The following is a 20,090-nucleotide window of genomic DNA, read 5'->3' as shown; positions in this document are numbered from 1 at the left end:
CTCAAAAGACATTCCTGAATGTAAGTGTCAATTAAAGTACACCCATCAGCCATGGCCCTCCTCCTTACAACTTATTTGCTCTGGCCTGTAATGCTTACTCCTTCACTCAGCACAGTTTGTAATTTTCCTCCAATCTAAGGAACTTTCTGTCAACTGAAGTGACTCTTCCACCCACAAGAACAGTCACTTTCATCAACAGAAAGATCCTTAGGATGACAACTTCTAATTTTGCTGAGGAGAGTGGTAAAATATAGGCCACTTTGTCTGTTTCCCTATTATATTTTCAAAAGCAGTTTAATTATGATTTGCTTACTTTAGACTCCTTTTTGTGACCTCCTGCCAGCAGTTTCATGACCACAATATTGGGTTTAGCAACTTTAAGAATTCGATTCACCTAAATAGAAATATTTAAATTTCACATACTTTTCAGATTTAATATACTGTGAGATCAACAATACTTAATGCTTACTTCAAAATTGTGCTTGCATTCTTTACATATTAAATAATTCATAAACACACACAGCATTTAATACATGATCTCCAACACACTGATTTCAAGGCAAAATATTAAGTCAAACTAATATGGTGTTAATCAACTGTAGGTGCTAAAGCAATGTGTATGGCTTTTCAAAAATATTCTTTCAAAAAAAAATCTGCTTTTCACACAGAGGGACAGGCGGGACTCATAATCCTTTCATGCAGATCCCACGCTAGAATAGGTTGTGAAGGCAGTAGGTAAGCCACTGCAGTACAGCTCATTCCCTAGCTCAAAGACAACTATGAGTAGAGCGAACAGACAGGGCTTGGAGAAAATCTAGGAGGATAAATAGAAACAGCTGTGTACAAAGGCAAAAAGATACCCTTAGAGAGAGGACAACTAAGTGCAAGCATTGAAGGAGGGAGTCAACAGAATACATAGTTGTCTTGCAATCCACCAATGGCAATGAAACAGCAATCACCCGATGAACTTAAGTGTTGCTTACACACACACAGAAAGATGCTCTGCAGACAAGGAACTCCATTACAGAATGTTTCAGACCAAAACAACATCAGGCACACAATAGCCTCAGACAACATATTTTGGGAACTGGAAAAGGGCAGGGGTGGAAAGAAAATATTTTTTTGAAAGCTCACCAAAACCGAAACCATCTATGCTCCATCTGGCAACTGAAGGGCAACCCAGAGACCCAATGGTAGAAGCATCCATCCCTACCAAACTGTCAAAAAAAACTCCCATCTATGTGTAATGACCGTACTTCAGGATTGGAAGTACACACTAGCAAAGTTAGACAAAATGTGTATGAACTGTCCTTCCTCCACACTGAGTATGCCAAGAAAGTGGAAAGTCTGCAGCGTTACAAAGCTTATTCAAATTTAATCAGAAACGATTAAAACCGTTTTCTAATAAATCACAGCGCATGCATCTACTAACAGTTTATTCTCGTGTTACAAACAAAGTCTCACCTCATGATCTGGATTAGGGATATTCTCCAGTATCATTTTTGCTTGCTGAAAGTGCTTGCTAGCTGCCATGTAGAGGTCAGAGGACTGAGGAGGTGGGCTGTATTTGTTTAGATCAGACATTTCCTAAATATTAGAAAAACTATCTTAAAATGGTTACCAAAAAGAGAGAGGAGAATAAAGCCTCTTTACAATGGTTCTAATTCCTTATAAACAAGCAGAACATTATCTTACATTTTCACACCATGGGTCTGACAACATGTTAAAGCTGAATAATCTGTAGTTGTAATACAGTTGCAATACTGGTAAATAAATTTATTTATTACAACATACCCCACCTTTCCTCATGGCTCAAGGTGGCTTAAAATAAATAAATAATTATTTGTTCCCATCATAAAAAAATGCATTCTGCTTTGCCAATCTATATGAAAGCTTAAGAACAACTTTACATTTCTTTTAAACTCATGTGCCTTTTCCAAGGCAGGCAGACCAACAGGAAGTGTCTGCAAACACACGTCGCTTATTGAGTATGGAGAGCTCCAAGCAACTTGCTGCGGACCTCCAGTCCAAGGGAGGGAAATGCATCCTATTTGTGCGTACAGTCCATCATGGAGGAAGGGGAAAAGGCAATATTTTAGCTGTTAAAAATGTCATTCTTGCAATATTTAAATATCCTCTACAAACCACTGTGGTTCACCTTGAATTGTAAATAGTGCACTGGTGGTGGTGTGATGACACTGTTGAATGGGGCAAATCTGTGCTCATACCGTACTTGTTCACTGTCAAGTTCAAACTTTGGTTTTCTCACTTTGCCATCCATGTCAAAAGCAATCATAGTCTTCAGGAAATAGAGGAAGAGAAACCAGCACAATGAGAAATTTGCTTGACATAGAATAACACACACAAGCTCTGGTGTCAACACATGCACACACACACAGTTACTTAAGAAAAATGCCATACTAAAATTAAATGCAATGAAATCGGACGCATCTGAATTCCACTTATCTGTCACTGTCTTGAGAGGGACTATGATCTATGTGTATTTAATATTCTGGCACCTCAAGAGATAAATCATAATACATCTGTCAAATACACAGCAAACATTTCTATTTCTTTAAAATTACATTTAATCTCGGCTTTGCACACAAGCATAAACTCTTTTGCTTGCCATCTTTTCACTTAAATGCAAAAGTACGACTAATTCAGAACAGCTCTATTGACAAACTAATCCAATACTCTGAAAAATATTACTTTACAGACCACACGTTTACTGCTCTTCTGTAGTTCACATTCCCTCCCAGGCCCAAACCACAGTTGGCTATTACATTGGCACTGTCATTAACCATAAGTAGAGCTAACAAATTCTTAACTGAGAACTCAAATGCGTTCATCACATGGCTAAATAATCAGTAGCCATTGTTAATTCATATCTTAATTGAACACATGAAGCTGCCGCCTTATACTGAATCAGACCCTTGGTCCATCAAAGTCAGTATTGTCTACTCAGATTGGCAGCGGCTCTCCAGGGTCTCAGGTAGAGGTCTTTCACATCACCTACTTGCCTAGTCTCTTTAACAGGAGATGGCAGGGACTGAACCTGGGACCTTCTGCATACCAAGCAGATGCGCTACCACTGAGCCACAGCCCCTCCTCCCCTGAGATTGAAAACTCCAAAATGGAAAAAAAAGTTTCATACAACTACATAAATACATCACCTTATACATTCCAGCACACATGTTTTGATAACCTTGGCTCATAGTGATCTCTCTGCTCAGAGGACGAGCTGCAAATTTCACACATAAAAATGGTTTACCATAAAGTCACTTTGGCAGTTTCATTGATATAAATAAATATTGTAAAGATATAAGATAGTTTTCACATCCACAAGTTTCTCTTGCAAGTGGCATAGTTCCTCATGGCTGGAGAAAAATATGCTCATTACATGTTACAACCACACTAAACTTGCAGGGAAATCAATTTTAAAAATTCTGTTCCTAAGACTTGTTCTTATGGGGTTTCAACGAATTGTAATACTGGTGTAAACAACTGAAAATAAAATCTTATTCTGTTGCTCTATTAACAATATACATCAGCAAAGAGTTAAGATTACATGCATACAACACAAAACTACCTATCTTAGATAGCTGCACGAAGCTGAAAGTAATATACAAAGGCTTATTTCTGTTTTTGCATGACCTGTTTATAAGAGCTATCATTCATTTGGCTTGGTGAATAGGGTAGCTTGATACCTCAGGAATCCACAACTGGGGCAATTAGAATGGCTGCATTATATTCCCAGGAAAGGATGATTTTACTATTGGTCAACTAAAGAATTATGATAACAAACCATCTGAAAGAATGGAGAATATCTAGCCATCCATGTGTCTATGATTCTCCTTTCAAAATGCTGTTTTCTACAACTTCCTTTTGGAAGCTGCACAAGAGAGGGGAAGAGGGGAAGCACACCGCAGTGGGAGAGATTTTTTTAAAATTACACCACACAATGCAGATTAATGCTTTTGACAATAAACAGACATCAGGTTATTTATTTCATTAATTTATATTCCACCTTTTCCCCAATGAAGACCCAAATAGCTTACATGGGTCTCCCCTCCTCTGTTTTATCCTTACAACCACCCTGTGAGGTAGGTTAGGCTGAGAGGGTGTGACTGGCCCAAAGCCACCCAGCAAGTTTCCATGGCAGAGTGGGGATTTGAACCCGATTTACCCAGACTACCTAGAACATGAGTTACCAACCTAGGACATGGTAAGTGGTACTGTGGCAGCAATCCTAAGCAGTTCTACTCAGAAGCAAATCCCATGTTATTTGGTGGGGCTTACTCCCTGGAAAGTGTCTTTAGAACTGCAGGCACAGGCCTATATTCTAACATAAATTGAGTGACTAGATCAGTTAAACCAGCTCTCCGTATATTTGATGTACCTATACCTTTTTTCTTTTTCTTTGTTTTTTTATTACTGCGGCCTTTCTGCTGCTCTTCCACGATTCTTTCCTCAGCCATTTGAGAGCTATCAGCACGGCTCAGTGTTGACATCAACCAGGCATAGAGAAACTCAGAGAGATACCTACAATGAACACAATACTAAATTTAGGGACAACCTTTCGATTTTAAAAGAATATAAATATTGAGTTTGTTTTATGAGCAACAGATAGTTTTGCAACTTGTGCAGAATTGTTATAGATTTGGTGCAGTATACCCAGCCATCCAAAATATACATCCACAACCCTGGGACTTACAAGGAATGAGACAGGAGACAGGAAGTGGGAGTGAACGCTTTTAGGTCCTGCCTCCCGAAGCATGCGAAGCCAAAACACCAATCGTAGATGCCCTTCTCTCTCAGAGTGAGAACAACAGAGAAATAAATGAATGAGACTCTTCCCTCCAAGATGCAAGTTCTTAGGGGTTTGAGGCATTTTCTTCCTTTTCAACTGACTCACAACACTTTGCTCCATCTCATCAGGCAAGGGGGAGGCTTTAAGAAGTCATGTTTTCTGCATATCTGGGGAGTCCTTCAAGAATACCTAAACCCCTGCCTTGTCTTTGGATTACGTATTTTCAGCACTTTCATGATTGGTACCAGCCACCATTTTACTATTGGGTATAGGGGGAAGTGATGTTGTTAGTAATACCCAGCACTGTCCACTTGCAGCAAGATTCTGGTAAGTATTTCCTTTCAACTTCCAAGTGCTTTGTCCCTCTTACCAATATATGTAATAATATTCATGCATGCTGTACAGCTCCAGTTCAAACCCACTCAGAAGATACTGTATCATGATGCGAAGGTTGTGATAAAGGACCCAGGTGCCTAAGCAAGCCAAATGTTGCCTTTGGGGTTCTTGTTTCAGCAGCATACTGTGAAGCGCTGCATCCACTTTCTCTGCCTAATAAGGGGGGAAAAGAGTAGAGTATCACATTTGCAAGTTACCAAACAATATAGGCTAAATGGATTGGATCCATTACTTTCTTCCATGAAGAGATTCTCTAACACAAGAGGCTCTTCTGCTGCTGCATCAGTGGAAAGCTCCTTATACCAGAGGAAAGAACCTACACTAGCTTAACAGAACCACAGAATCCAAGCCAGTATTTATTCCATTATTCACATTTTGGACCCAAAGCTGGAAGCAAATAGGTACCATATTCATAGTTCCTTAAAACAGTGAGATTAACTGAAGTGTTCACATGAATATCTGATGACTGTTAGCCTAAAATATCACAAATTAAGCACCCTGCTTTCCATCAGGTGGGCTGTGTCATTCTGTCAGCATTTTCAATTAAGAAAGAAAAATACGCTATGCTAAATAATTGTCCCCATGAGTGAACTATGAACACATACATAAAAAGCAATTTCTCCAAATCTGAGGTGGATGTTTCCAGATGCTGAGCATTCTGATCAAGTACATAGGCTTTTAGAAAGGGGAAGGTAAGCAAAAGGAACTAACGGCCCACAGACAGGGATGAGAAGACATGGGAGACATGGCGAAGAAAGAGCCTTGGCTACTTACCGTGAAGGCTTCTTCTGCTCAGAGGTACGAAGGGCATCTTCAAGATGGGTGTTTCCTTTTCCTCTTAGCTCAGGAGGCAGGAATTAATATTTAAATTTTTCCTTGGCTTCTAAGGGTCAACGCCCCCTATAGCCAGTTTAAAAACTTTCCAAGCCTTATAAGATTAGTGGAAAAAAATTGTTAACAAACAGTATATATGTCATTGAACTTTAACCAGTATCCCTCTGGTCTCTGTAAGTAGTAAAAGGTAGAAGAAAGAACTATTCTTTTAATGAACTGCAACTCTTAATTAGACTATTTTGACCGTAAACAACTGATAAACTAGATACAACATGTGATGGACGTCTGGAAGGGCAAGATGCCCTTCGTCCCTCTAAGCAGAAGAAGCCTTCACGGTAAGTAGCCAAGGCTCTTTCTCGGCTCAGAGGGACAAAGGGCATCTTCAAGATGGGACATACCAGAGCAGTCCCCACCCCAGGAGGGTTAGACGTCCTTTTAAATGCTTTGCAGTACTCGTCTGCCAAATGCTGCGTCTGCGGACGAATAAAGGTTCAATTTGTAGTGTCTTACGAAGGTAGACACAGATGACCATGTGGCCGCCTTGCAAATTTCCTCTAAAGGGCCCTGTCTATCGAAGGCTGTTGAGGTCGCCATGCTTCTAACCGAATGGGCAGTTATGCCTCCTGGTACTGGTAGTTTGCTTTCCTTATAAGCTGTTATACAAGAGGAGATGGTGCGGCTGATTGACGCTTTCAACATGGGTTTTCCCTGCTTTGGTTGGGAAATATTAATAAATAGTGACTTGGATGTTTTGATACTTTCAGCTCTGGATATGTATACATGAAGTGCTCTACGTAGATCTAGTGAGTGCCATGTCCTCTCTATAGGTGACCTTGGATTGGGACAGAATGACGGTAGGAGGATGTCTTGTTCCCTATGAAATTTAGTGTTGCATTTAGGAATGAAGGAATTATCATGTCTGAGAACCACTTTGTCCTTGTGGAATATGATGAGACCTGGGCGAGTTGATAGTGCCCCTATCTCTGAGATTCTGTGTGCTGATGTTACAGCTGTTAGAAAGAGGACTTTCATTCTCAACCATTTTAAACCAACCTTCGTAAGCGGTTTGAATGGGGGTTTCATGAGAGCTGTTAGCACTGTATGTAGGCTCCAGGTGGGAAACCTGTGCTTAACAGGTGGAGCTGTAAGAGCCAAACCCCTAAGGAAGGATTTTATGTGGGGATGTCTGGTTACTCTATAACCTGCCACTCATGGCACTATAGTGGCTATGGAAACTAGCTGCCTTTTTAGCGTTGAAGTAGCCAAACCGAGTCTGTGACCCTCTTGAAGAAAGGTCAGAATACCCAGTGTGTGGGGTTTGAGTGGATTGATGTTTTTGCGTCTGCACCACCTAGTGAAAGCTTTCCAGGTTGAATTATAGATTCTCTGTGTGGAAGGTCTGTGTGCGGCCTGGATAGTGTTGACTATGTCTTCAGTGAACCCTAATTTATGCAGTCTCCTGCGTTCAATACCCATACGGTCATTTTGTACCATCCTGGGTCTGGATGGCAAACTGGGCCCTGTATCAGTAGATCTGGTCTGTCTGGGAGCCTCCAGAGGTTGTTGTTCGACATCTGTATTAATGTAGGGAACCATGGGCGTCTGGGCCAATACGGGGCTATGAACAATACGTGTGCCTTCAAAGTTCTTATCCTCCTCAGCACTCTCGGGATGAGTGGGAGGGGTGGGAAGGCGTATAACATTCCCTTGGGCCAGTTCGCCGTTAGTTCCGCCCCCACTTGTGTGTACCTTGTGTGTTGGTGGCAAATAGGTCCACTATTGGCGTTCCAAATTTGTGTGATTAAGTGGAATATGCCTGGATGCAGCAACCATTCTGCTTCGTTGTCTCCCTGCTGAGCCAATCTGCCTGCACATTGGTGATTCCCTGTATATGTTCTGCCGTGAGTGATGTTAGACTGGACTCCGCCCATTGTAAAGTCGGCATTACTTCCTTGTGAAGTATTGATGAACTGGATCCCCCCTGCTTGTTTAAATGTGCCTTCGCGGCCACATTGTCTGTCTTGATTAATAGGTCTTTCCCTTGAACTTGTTGTCTGAAGCTCTGAAGGGCTTTGAATACCACTCTGATTTCGAGAGCGTTTATGTGTAACTTTTGTTCCTGGGGGGTCCAGGTGCCCTGGGCTATGTGTTCTTAGAATGTTGCCCCCCACTCTGTCATGCAAGCGTCTGTGTAGATCTGCTCCGGAACAGGGTAAATGAATCTGAGACCTTTTGATAGGTTGCTTTGGTCTGACCACCATTGCTGGCTATTTTTGCTTCCTTGGAGAGAATGTTTAGTTCTCTTTTCTTTTGAATGTCCCTTTGGTAAGGCCTGAGGAGCCATTGTAGGGGCCTCGCATGGAGACGTGCCCATTGAATAGTAGGAATGCAAGCCACCATGTGACCCTGTAGTTTTGCAAGTGACATGAGTTTGGATGACCGTGCAGCGTAGGTTTTTCTTGCTAGTGAGGATATGAGTTTGACTTTTTCTCCTGTGAGAAATAGCATGTTTTGTCTTGTGTCTATATTCACCACAGGTGTGTCAGTCGTTGGGAAGGAATCAACTTGCTCTTTTTGTAACTGATTATGAATCCGTGTGTTGTCAATGTTTCTATTACTTGACTTGTATGTTGTACGCTTTGTTGTTCTGAGTCTGCACACACCAGTATGTCGTCTAGATAAGGATGTATTCTTATGCCCTTTCTGTGCAGGTTCGCCACCAGAGTGACTAAGACTTTGGTAAATACCCTTGGGGCAGATGTTAACCCAAAGGGGAGGGCCCTGAACTCGTAGTGCATTCCCTGGTATAGGAATCTCAGGAAGTGCCGATGTTGTGGGCATATGAGTATGTGTAAGTATGCCTCGGCGAGGCCTATGGACATTAGAAAGTCCATTGGTCGTAATGCCTCTGTAACTGACTTCAGTGTCTCCATTCTGAAACGTCTCAGTGGGATAAATCTGTTCAGAAACTTCAAGTCTAGGATGGCCCTCCATCCTCCATCTTTCTGGGGAACAGTAAAGAATACTGAATAGATTCCCAATGAACGTTCCGATAGAGGCACTGTTTCTATTGCATTGATTTCCATCAGGTGTTGGATGGCTGCTGATGTTCTCTGAAGTTTGTCCTTGTTTCTGGATGTTGGTGATGTCACCAGTCTGTTTGGTGGAATGCAGGAAAATTCTATTTTGTATCCCTATTATATTTAGTACCCACTGGTCCAGCTGGGAGGTTGACCATTGTGGTTGAAACAGATTGAGCCTTCCTCCCACAGGCTGCAGTGTGGCGTCGCTGTTTTGTTTGGCGACAGGGTTTATTCCCTTTGTCACCCTGAAATGTGGAAAATTTTGCACCTCTGGTGAACCTTCCTCCTCTCTGAAAGGAGTTACGGTTCTGATTCCAATTGTTTCTACGCTGGTCTGGTCTATACCTTTGAAGTGTATGGTAGGATCGAAATGGCGTGGAATTTGAAAAATTCTTGGATTCTTTGTGTAGGCTCTTTGGTAAGGGTTTCTTTTTGTCCTTTGTCTCGACTAATATGAGGTCTAATTTGTCTCCAAACAATCGTTTCCCTTGATAGGGGTAACCCATTAAGACCGATTTAGATCGGTGCTCCACTTGCCATGGTCGGAGCCAAAGTGCTCTCCTAGCATCCGCTGTGGTGGCCATGGCTCTAGCTGCATATGTCATGGTGTCTAAAGTTGAATCAGCCAGGAAGGATATTGCTCGTAAAAGTCTGGATACTCCTTCACATGCCTGCTTTTCCTCCTGGGGAATGAGCTGTGTTAATTTTCTGGCCCAGATGATTGCTGCTCTGGATACCAGTGCTGATGTCACTGAGGCTTTAATTGCCAGTGCAGAAGCCTCGTGTGATTTTTTGCAGGCTAACTCTGCCTTTCTGTCAGCAGGATCCCTGATCATGGCCTGCCCTTCCTCAGTAGCTAGATCTGACGTATGTAGTGCAGTGACCGGTGCTTCCACCGGAGGAGCTTTGAGGATTTCTGAGCTGTTCTGATCTAGGTTGTAAAACTTTTTTGAGAGTATAGGCCATTGTTTGGAAGCCATGGGTTTCTCCCATTCTGACTTCATGAGGGATAAGAAATACTCTGGTACTGGCACAACTTTATCAGGTGTGTCGTGCATGTGGAAAAACTCTTGTTCCCTTTGTCTGAGGGTTTGATGACTCAGGGTCGTCTGAGAGATCAAGAGCTGCCAGAGTTTTAGTTAATAAAAGAGGAAATTCCTCTGTGTTAAACACTCTGGATTGTTTGGGTTGTTCAGTAATATCTTCCCCATCGGAGCTGAATTCTCCTTCCTTTTCATATATGTCTCCTCATGCAGAGGAGATAGAATCATCCCCCTCCTCCCCTTGCATAGTCTGCTGCTCAGAGTTGTCCTTTAGGGCCGCTTTAGTGGGCCATCTGCCATCCCCATAAGAAGTACTAGCCTCATTGCCAACATTAGCCTGGTGTAGCTGGGCTCCCACGTTGGAATAGATCTGGGTTGGTTGTGTTCCCTGGGTAGTAAAAGGCTGGGTCGTTTGTATTCCCTGGGCTGTAAAAGGCTGGGGGTAAAATGGCATGGGAGGGGGTTGAGCCTTCTGTGAAGGCGTCCCTGATGAGCGAGGAGAGCTCTGTTCTCAGAAAGGCTAACCCGCCCTCTTGTAATGGGGGAAAGGAGATCCTACCGGTGGCCGGTGTCTCCGCTGTAGCTTCTTGTCCGTGAAGAAAAGGCGAGCAGCCTACGGACGAAGCATCAGGAGGCAAAAGCGAGCCGCGAGCCTCCTGTTCCTGTCCCCGGAGTGCCAGCGGTGGGGGGGCGGCCGGTGCCGCTGCAGTCTCTGCGGCTCTATCAGAGCGGCAAAGGCTAATGGCGAGCCACCAGCCTCGACGTTCTGCCCGAGAACACTTCACAGAGGGAGCGACTAGTGCCGCTGAAGTCTCCGAGCCGCCCGACGCTGCGTACTTTCGTCCGCTTCATTGCGGCGCAGCTGTAGATCGGGCGGCGTCAATGAGGCGTTTGGCATGTTTAGTACCGGCGGAGACGGCCCTTTTGCGCTTGCCTCTGCCGTTTGTGGTGCCCTTTCTTTTTGTTTTAACCCTCGAGTCAACTTGTTGACTGGTAGAGGGTTCGATTGCCTCAGATGGATGAGGCATGGCCATTAGCAGGCTCGGGTCCAAATCGGCTGAGGCAATATAGTTGTCCTCTTGCCGATCCGCCATTTTGTTTTGGCGGGAAGGATCCTGTTAGTATTAAAAGAAAAATATATATCCCCTATCTCCCCAATGTTAATAGGACAGAGTAGAAAAATAAGAATAGGTAAGAAAGGTAAGTAGGTTAGACAAGAATATTTAGGTAAGAATAGTAAGAAAGGCTTGAATTTTCTATTCCTTGTAGCTGAGAGCTGCGAAAGGCTGCTCTCCTGATCAAGGCAGGAAATAGAACTGGCTATAGGGGGCGTTTACCCTCAGAAGCCAAGGAAAAATTTAAATATTAATTCCTGCCTCCTGAGCTAAGAGGAAAAGGAAACACCCATCTTGAAGATGCCCTTTGTCCCTCTGAGCTGAGAAACTGGAACAGGCACAGCATGGGAAGCCGTACCCAAGGCTTTGCAAAGGATACTGCCTGTGTATCTTGTCTGGAAGGACAAAAATTATGAGAAGAAAAGGACAGAACCTCTCTTGAAATCATATTTTGTATAGGATTCTGTCTGCCGGGACATTACCTCATCCTGCAGAGTAGCAAATTCTTCAAGAATATGACCAAGCTTATCTCTCTGGCGAGCTCTATTATGCCCATGTATCTGAATCAAACTACAGAATGGCTGGGGAAAAAATGAAAATGTTGATTAATTTTCAGACCTTATGTTCATTTTTTGATCTCAAACTTTACTTTTATTAAAGGTTATAATATCTGTCTTTCAGGGAAACAGAGGTAGGTTAAAGTGCCAGTCCTTGACTTTTTTTCCCATCCCTGTTTCATAGTGTTTTCTCATTGTCTCTTCACTTCTTTTCCGTTTCCTCTCATCTTTGATGTCAACAGTCACAAATGACAGCAATGGACAGAAATCTCACTGAGATTTGTACCATTTTTGATTTACTACTATATCTGTAGTAGCAAATGTGGCTCTCGAGTAGATGAGGTACGTGTAGAAAAGTGAGTGGTCAGCCATACTTGGCATGTTAACTATTCTTAGTAATTAATTATAAGCCAATTGGCAACTTGCCCATGTGAAACAATGTGTGCCACTAAGCATGTTTGAAGTGCCTTTTGCCTGTGAATAATCCGTCAAACACTTACTCTTATGTTCCCCCTAAAATCTGCCATTAGAGCTAAAAAAAGGTATTCTGCTCTTAAGTGTCACCCTAAACAAGAATATGGTCTTTGGGAGGATGTAAATAAATCTGAGCCAAGAATCCCTTGCCTGAATGCCAAGACTGTAAACTGGAGAACAGCATCCTCTGGGCATGTGTAGAGTGTATTTCCCTTACTTTATTGGGATCTAATTAATTATAAAACTGTCCGTTCACTTGCGTTTTCACCCAGGACTATCCTGGTATACATAGGTTGTTGTTCCTAGTTACCCCCTCTCACTCTCTGTCTCCAGCTAATTCCCCCAACTAAAGTGGAGACTGCCTACTTAGGGTAACCAGTCATGTCAGCTTCACAAATCCTAAAAGCGTTTTACATTTTCAGTGTTTTAAGTTTTTATCCTGACTACACATCCCTTCGCTTCCTGACAAATGCTAACCTTTGTAAGAATAAAAAAGGGAGAAAAGGCAGGATAGTAATAATCTAAAATAAAGTGATATCATCAGTACTCACTCGAATACAATGTGTGACAAAGGAGTCAATATAGTCCTTAGCCTGGTGGTTGTTATATAGACAACACCTATAACAGAATAAAGAAAATTATTTTCAATTTAAAAAAATCAAGAGACCTGTATTGTCCTGAAGAGGAGAGTCGGTTTTGGCTTCATGGAGCTGTTCCACCAACATCTGTGAAAAAATCCATTGAAAAACCAGTGCAGATTTGTTAATCTGTGCATCTTTTTCTTGTGACAACACAAATGGCTAGGAGATCCCTAATGTGGAAACAGCTACTAATGGGCACTTACTATGTAAGTACAGTACTTATAGTACATTTACATTCTACACTCTCCTGGCCTGTGTCTGTCTTGAATTTTGGCATCATTTAAGTATAACTGTAGCCAAGTTTAACTACTCTAGCAAGGAAAATACATGTCAGCTTCTGCATTTAATAAAAGAGTACGTGAACAGAAAAAAGCAAAGTGACTTGCCAACAGTTTTGTACCAACTATATATTGATCTCCTTTTGTTATATGCAAAATCATGAACAATTTTAAGCCATCTCAATCTGTGAAGGTGCTATGTACTCACAGAAGGAACAGTGGGTATTGGGTTTTATTGGCAATGTGTGTTAAGAGTTCAGAGGTCTATTAAGTATACAAAAACAAATTGTAATACTCACTTAGGTGAAAGGACTGGAGGACTGACAAAAGATCTCAGGGCATCTTTCACCATATCTTGCATAAGGTGAGTACCAAACACTTTTTTGTTGTCCACAAGAAAAGTGGTCTGCAAGAAATAGTTGTTTTGTTACTGAAATCTGGTTATAAGCACACGGTAAATAATTTCCAAAATATTTTTGACTTGCCTGTAACAGTGATCTTGAAAGAACACAAGGTGACTGTTCACTAAATTCACAGAAAAAATCCTATTATATAAACAGAAAGCTGAGGTTAACACTATGCATAAGGAGGCAGATACAATGAAACAGGAGCTGGCTAAATAAGAACCCTAATCTGATTTTATAAATGTTCTATAATAACCGTATGCTTATGAGTCAGTCACTCTGCCTTTTCTTATTGAACCGATCTGTTGGTGTGAGAAGCAGTGACACTTTAAAAAAGGTAAGATGGAGTAGATAAGGGACAGTTTGGAGAACAAATAGTCTTTTACTGTAGGAATTGTAGAAGGGAATATCACGGTTCCTCCTTGCTTTAGGCAGGCCATCAATATCATTGGTACATCAACACCCATGTCACAGAGCCACCACTCTTCTCAGAACAATTTGCATACTTAGCAACCAATACAGCTCATGCTATGGGAAAGAAAGCTAAGTGCCAGGCTTTAAAGCCCTGACAGCAAACGTCAGAAATGCATGTGGGTTTTCAGAAGTGAGCAACATCCAGCATTGTCTAGAAACCCAACTGAATAAAAAGTGAAAGATCTGAGAAAAACAACAATGCAATACACAAAGCACACAGAGGTTAACAACAAACTCTGATAAACAGCCTATGGACCTCTCTACATCCCCATGTGGTAATGCATTGCTAATACTGCACAGAAACCAGATACACAGGAAAACAGCAGAAGTGGCAACTGGAAAGTTGAAGGTGCCTCAACTAAGAATTCAGATTAAGGTAGCAGACAGAAGTTATAGTATAAAAGAGATTAAGAAAAGGAAGCTGGGTCCAATGTAAACCCTAGCGAGGGCGAACCCACCTAGAAAAGGAAGCTGGGGCTGGGAAACATCCACCCAATTACAGCCCTCCTTAGATGACGTTTCATATGCATTCCCCCACATCAGGTAGGCAGGTCACTAGTAAAACTGTAATCGCCTTCATTCAATTTAATTTCTAAGGCCTTTATTGAAAAAGGAAATGTTCAACAATTATTGAAGGTTTTTTCTTCTTCTTCTTAGTACTTGAGATATCTTGGGGAATGGGACCCAAATCTAAACCCAACTTTCACTTATGTTTTATATACACCTTATACACATAGCCTGAAGGTAACGTTATACAATATTTTTAAAAATTTTGTGAATGTGGGGCATCGGGTGGGGGGGACCTGTCGTTGGTGAGACCTGCCAGCATACATGCCGTTTTATTACTCTTTGTGGGTGCTCAAAAAGCTTTGGATTTGGGATCATTTTGGATATTGGATTTCTGGATAAAGGATACTCAACCTGTATTACCACTGTGATTTGGGATCCACTTCCAGGTGGTAAACAGAAACCATGCCAATTGGTTGTTACTACTTATAGCAACACAGCATCTTCTGTGGGCCCAGCACAGGCCACAAGGGAATAGACCATATCAGCCAGCAGTATCAAATGATGCTTGTTTAGATGTTTCCAGGAAAATGTGGCATAAGACACTGTAGAAGTGACTCACTGTAATGATGTTTAAATAGTATATTATCTCTACTTGTTTGTGAAATAAGCATAAAGCAGAAGAGGAGTAAGGGAAAAGTCTATGAAATGCACAGAAATGGTTAAGCGCACAATACCATTGCTGTTCTCATAATATGCCTTTGTACTCATATGAATAAAAACAAGTAACAAGTGTTGACGCTTACCAGAATGCAGTGCAAATTAGTGAAATTGACAACTTCGCACACAGTTTTTATTCTGTCTATAAGCTTTGAAAAATAGTTGACCATTTCTTCCCTTTTAATAATTTTTGCATAACGAGGAAAAGTTGGAGGAAGTAATCTCTGATTAACAAGTGGCTCAAACCCCATCATAATAGGATGATCTACAAAAAAGGGCCAAAAACACATTAATAACCCTCACTCAGAGCCAAGTCACAAGCTTTTATTTTGCCAAGAGGGCGGAAAAAGACTTCAATTAACTTCACTAATTGAAAAAGCAAGGCAATTGCATAAGCAATCTCTTATTTTCAATTAAGCCATTTCAATTGTCAGAAAATAAAATGTATTAAATAAGTGCTGCAATTCATGTACGCTATGCATGTGTGAACTGTAAAACAGGACAAGGAAGCAGAAATGGGAGCCCAGGCAATGTCCCAAATTTTTATGCCTGTCTTTATAAAGAATCTTTTATGCACACAGTGGAGAAGCAGTTAAAGTTATCAAAAGCAGAAAAGTGTGTCTATAGTGTAACATTTCTGTATTAAAAGGGTAACATTTTATAAGAAACAGTAAAGATATAAGGTCATGTCAGCGGCTGGACCCCTCCTCCCGCTAAGAGTGCCATGATGGCACGGGGACCAAGGACTGACAGCAAAGCAAGACAGTGCTGTCCACAAAACAGAACCCTCTCAAAAGTTTTGGGAGCCACTTTGTATTTATAACATAGGCAGGAAGGTGGTTGACAGCTGACTGTAAATCAGCTGGGCTGGGAGACAGACAGAGCTGCTGGCAAGGTAAGGTGAGTGCTGATTTTGCCTTTCCTAAAACTGCTGGGGAGCATTAACTGAGGTTGCTGTGCGAGGGCTGTGTTTGAGGGAGAGTGGGTGCTTGTAGCCTAATTGTAGCCTTCTAAAGAGGGGTTTTTGATTGGTGCTGGATGGAGCTTGTGCATGAGGCAGGGGCTGTGAGCATTTAAATTGCAAATGCTCCTCTTTGCCAGAGGCACAAGCTGAAGGGCAAGGGCATAAAGACTCTTGCCCTGTAGCTCTTAGCATGGGGACCCTATAGAGTGGGGAAAGAATCCTGTTATTGGGTCAGAGTCGATCTGTGTGCCCTGCAGGAGTACCAGTTGAGTTAAGCATCGGTGTGAGTTAGCAAAGCAAGGAAGAGAAGCTTTTCTCCCTCTCTCAAAGTACTAGAATACGGGGTCATCTGCTAAAGCTGGAGGGTGAGAGATTCAGAACAGATAAAAGCAAGTATTTGTTCACACAATGTTTTTTCAATTGTGGAACTCCCTGCCCCAGCATGTGGTGATGGCTGCCAACTTGGAAGGCTTTAAGAAGGGAGTGGACATGTTCATGGAGGAGAGGGCTATTCATGGCTACTAGTCATGATGCATACCTATTATCTCCAGGATCAGAGGAGCATGCCTATTATATTAGATGCTGTGTGGAACACAGGCTGGGTAATGCTGCTGCAGTCATCTTGTTTGTGGGCTTCCTAAAGGCACCTGGTTGGCCACTGTGAGAACAGACTGCTGGACTTGATGGACCTTGGTCTGATCCAGCATGGCCTTTCTTATGTTCTTATGACAAGAGATTCTGTTGGAACATCTTCTGGCAAAATACTCAGATTCTGATAGCATTCTGAAAAATGTCTTGTATCCTGACAATTGCTAGGGATTTCTTATGAGTGGCACAGGCTCTGCCCCTTTTTATAATCTTGACACCAAAATGTGATATGCTTTTCATGTGCAATGACTTTGAAAGGAATTCAAAGTTGCAGCAGCTACAGAACAACACTGCTCGCCTCTTGAGGTGTTGAGATGAGAATATATTCTAACTAATTCTGAAGCAACAGCACTGACTGTTTATGTTTCGGGAGGTCCAAGGTACTTCATGGTCTAGCACCAACATTCTTTCAAGACTCTTCCCTATACTGTTTAACATTTTCTGACCAAGCACTGCTCAGTTAAGTCATCAACAGAAGCAGGAGCTTTACTGCAGTTTCCCTGAGAATATAGGACAGAGGTCCCCAATGTGGTGCCCATGAGCCCCATGACACCTTGCTTGGTGCCCAGCAAGTGTTTTTAGAAAGTAGGTGGGGCCAGCTGGGGCTTTTACCCAGCAAGGCCTCTGATTGGAGATTTGATCAGATGTGCAGATTTTTAAAATCTTCAATGTGTTATTGAAGGTAAGCTGCGGCAGCCATTTTGTATCCAACTCTGCCTCCTGCAGCAAACATTTTATAGCTGAATACCACCACGCTGGGTCAGAATTCCAAACGTTCCTGCAGGCTCAAAAAGATTGGGGACCCCAGTTCTAGAATGAGCTCTCTACTGAAATCTAAGTTAGACGTTCCTTGTAACCCAACCTTTTGAAAGGACTTAATGTGCCTTTTATTGAGGGTGACCTTAAGGGCTGTGGTAAGACATTGGCCAGATTTTCCGTCAAATGTCGCCTGTGATAGTTTTACTGCATAGTGATTATTAAATTATACTGAGCCTAGAAAAGGCAGTATTGTAGCTAAATATAGCAAATACATAATCAAATAATGTGATTTTTAGAAACCATGCACCAACAGATTCAACACTTCTGTGAAAGACTGCATTAATTAATCTATGTATTATACAGACACCAATCAACAAAACCTTTCCTGTCTAGAATAACTTATGCAACAGAAATCAATCTAAGACAAAAAATATCAAATTGGATAAATCAGAGCCAGTGCTGCTGTATGGTTGGACTAGGAACTGGGAGACCAAGGTATAAATATCCATTCTGCTGTGGAAGCTTGGCGGGTGCCTATGAGCCAGTCACACTTTCTCAGCTTAACCAACCTCACAGGGTTGTTGTGAAGATAAAATGGAGGAGAGGCGAATGATGTAAGCCTCATTGGGGAGAAAGTCATGGTACCAAGTTAGCAAATAAAATAAATAGATAAAACATAACTATACCCCACAGAGTGATACAGGGATTTTTATTGTACAAAATGATGTCATTGTTCTGAAGATAATTTCTTACCTCCTTTTGTTGTGTCATTCTGAGCCTCAATACCATGATGTAATGAGTTGTGGATAGCAGACAGCAAGTCAAATGCTTGAGTCATCAGTTTCTGAGCTTCTGCAACTGCACTGGTCTGTTAGAAAGCAATTTTAAGACAGTGGTATTTTACCAAGTAATATCTATTAATTTAACAGATTTTAACAGACAAGTGGGGCCCCGCAAAACATTCGGAGGGAATCCCATCCCCACCCATCGCCGCTCCAGGTTTCCTCTCCACCTAGCCCCGCTCACTTGCTGGCTTGCCCGAGTAGCTCTGGGTGGGCGAGGCCTCTCCCCAGCCCCACTCTCTCGCCAGTTCATCTGGAGCCATTCATCCAGAGCCAGAGGCCAGCAAAACATGTGCGGGGTGGGGGGAGATCCCCTTTCCCTCCCCCCTACTGCAGCCAGATGGGCCTGTCAGTTGCTCCTGGGTGCTGCTGCCATAGACAGGCCCGGAGTGACTCCCAGGATCCACCACTGCACACCCCATGCCCAGCTGGGCTAATGGGGGTGGGAGGCAGCTGCAAACATTAGGTGCATTCTCTGCACATTCACAGAGAATGCTTTTTTTTTAAAATGGGGGGATTTAAACCCCTCTTTTTTAAATGTCAGATTTTTCTGCCGACTCAGTTATGGGTGAGTGTGCCCCCGATCTGTGGATTTAAGTATCCGCAAGCAGGGGGCACACTTCAGAATTAGATATAGATACAGGATTATAGATAAAATTGTAGCATCCTTTCCATTAACATTTATACATTTAATTCTGAACCTGGCCCCAGAGCATAGATCAAAATATTCACAATAGGGCAAGGGAGTAATGGAGGAACTTTCCTACACACCTAACTGAAGCCCCAGGTATGCCAAAAAATTTGAAGAGATGTATATTTGAGGGGGATAAATACTTGAACCATGGAAGCCTCGGCAATGTTGTCTGGTGTTGTCAAGCAACTCCCGAAATGGCCAGTATCTCACCACATACTTTCACAAGTCGTTGAAGATCTTGTGAAACTATTGTGAGATCTTTGTGGCCATTTGGGGGGTTGCTCGACAACACTGGATAACGCTGGTGAGGTTTCCATGCCTCAGTGGCAGAAGAGAACTGAAAAAGGTAGAAGATGGGAGGGAGGGAAACCTGAAAGTGGGAGGAATAAAAAAGGATTGGGAGGATGGGAAGGAGAGAGAGGTTGCAGGAATGCCACAAGGAGGGAAAGCTGAAGACTGGGGTGAGAGTGCTAATGACTGGGGGGAGGGGGGAGGGGAAACACACAGGGAAGGACTGGGATCTTATCCCAAATCCTCCTGGATCCCCTACTTGTAACATCTTTTTTATAAAAAGCATAGTCTCTGAATATCAGAGGTAGATTGTGTCTACTTAGTAACGGAATTATTTTAAGCAGCAATATTTTGTAGTGCCACAAATCTGATGAAAATATTACCAAGAAGTCATACCTCTTTTTTGGTAAAGGCTATTAATACAGTCAATAACACTCGGGTAAATTTCACTCTGCTGAATACTGCAAAGCACTGTTGATGCTACAGAGAAAAACAGTAAAAAATTAATAGTTTCTAAACAGTTTGCAGAAAAAAAGGTTGACATTGTTAAAAT

General features: G+C 42.2%; 1 protein-coding gene across 1 annotated transcript in view; it reads right to left on the bottom strand.

The window, feature by feature from the left end:
* Positions 1–20,090, bottom strand: part of NAA35 (N-alpha-acetyltransferase 35, NatC auxiliary subunit) — a 31,436-nt gene that overhangs the window by 1,291 nt on the left and 10,055 nt on the right. Inside the window, exons 9-21 of the mRNA XM_056848106.1 lie at positions 19,934–20,017; positions 18,464–18,578; positions 15,426–15,604; positions 13,720–13,779; positions 13,534–13,640; positions 12,867–12,933; positions 11,767–11,865; positions 5,184–5,362; positions 4,409–4,545; positions 3,177–3,244; positions 2,159–2,299; positions 1,465–1,587; positions 314–394 (exon numbers count right to left, since the gene is read on the bottom strand). Coding sequence (XP_056704084.1) covers positions 314–394; positions 1,465–1,587; positions 2,159–2,299; positions 3,177–3,244; positions 4,409–4,545; positions 5,184–5,362; positions 11,767–11,865; positions 12,867–12,933; positions 13,534–13,640; positions 13,720–13,779; positions 15,426–15,604; positions 18,464–18,578; positions 19,934–20,017 — 1,440 coding nt within the window. The remainder of the gene's footprint in view (positions 1–313; positions 395–1,464; positions 1,588–2,158; positions 2,300–3,176; positions 3,245–4,408; positions 4,546–5,183; positions 5,363–11,766; positions 11,866–12,866; positions 12,934–13,533; positions 13,641–13,719; positions 13,780–15,425; positions 15,605–18,463; positions 18,579–19,933; positions 20,018–20,090) is intronic.

Source organism: Euleptes europaea, chromosome 4, assembly GCF_029931775.1.
Source record: "Euleptes europaea isolate rEulEur1 chromosome 4, rEulEur1.hap1, whole genome shotgun sequence".
NCBI classification, from domain to species: domain Eukaryota; kingdom Metazoa; phylum Chordata; class Lepidosauria; order Squamata; family Sphaerodactylidae; genus Euleptes; species Euleptes europaea.
This window is presented reverse-complemented; position numbering and strand designations above follow the sequence as displayed.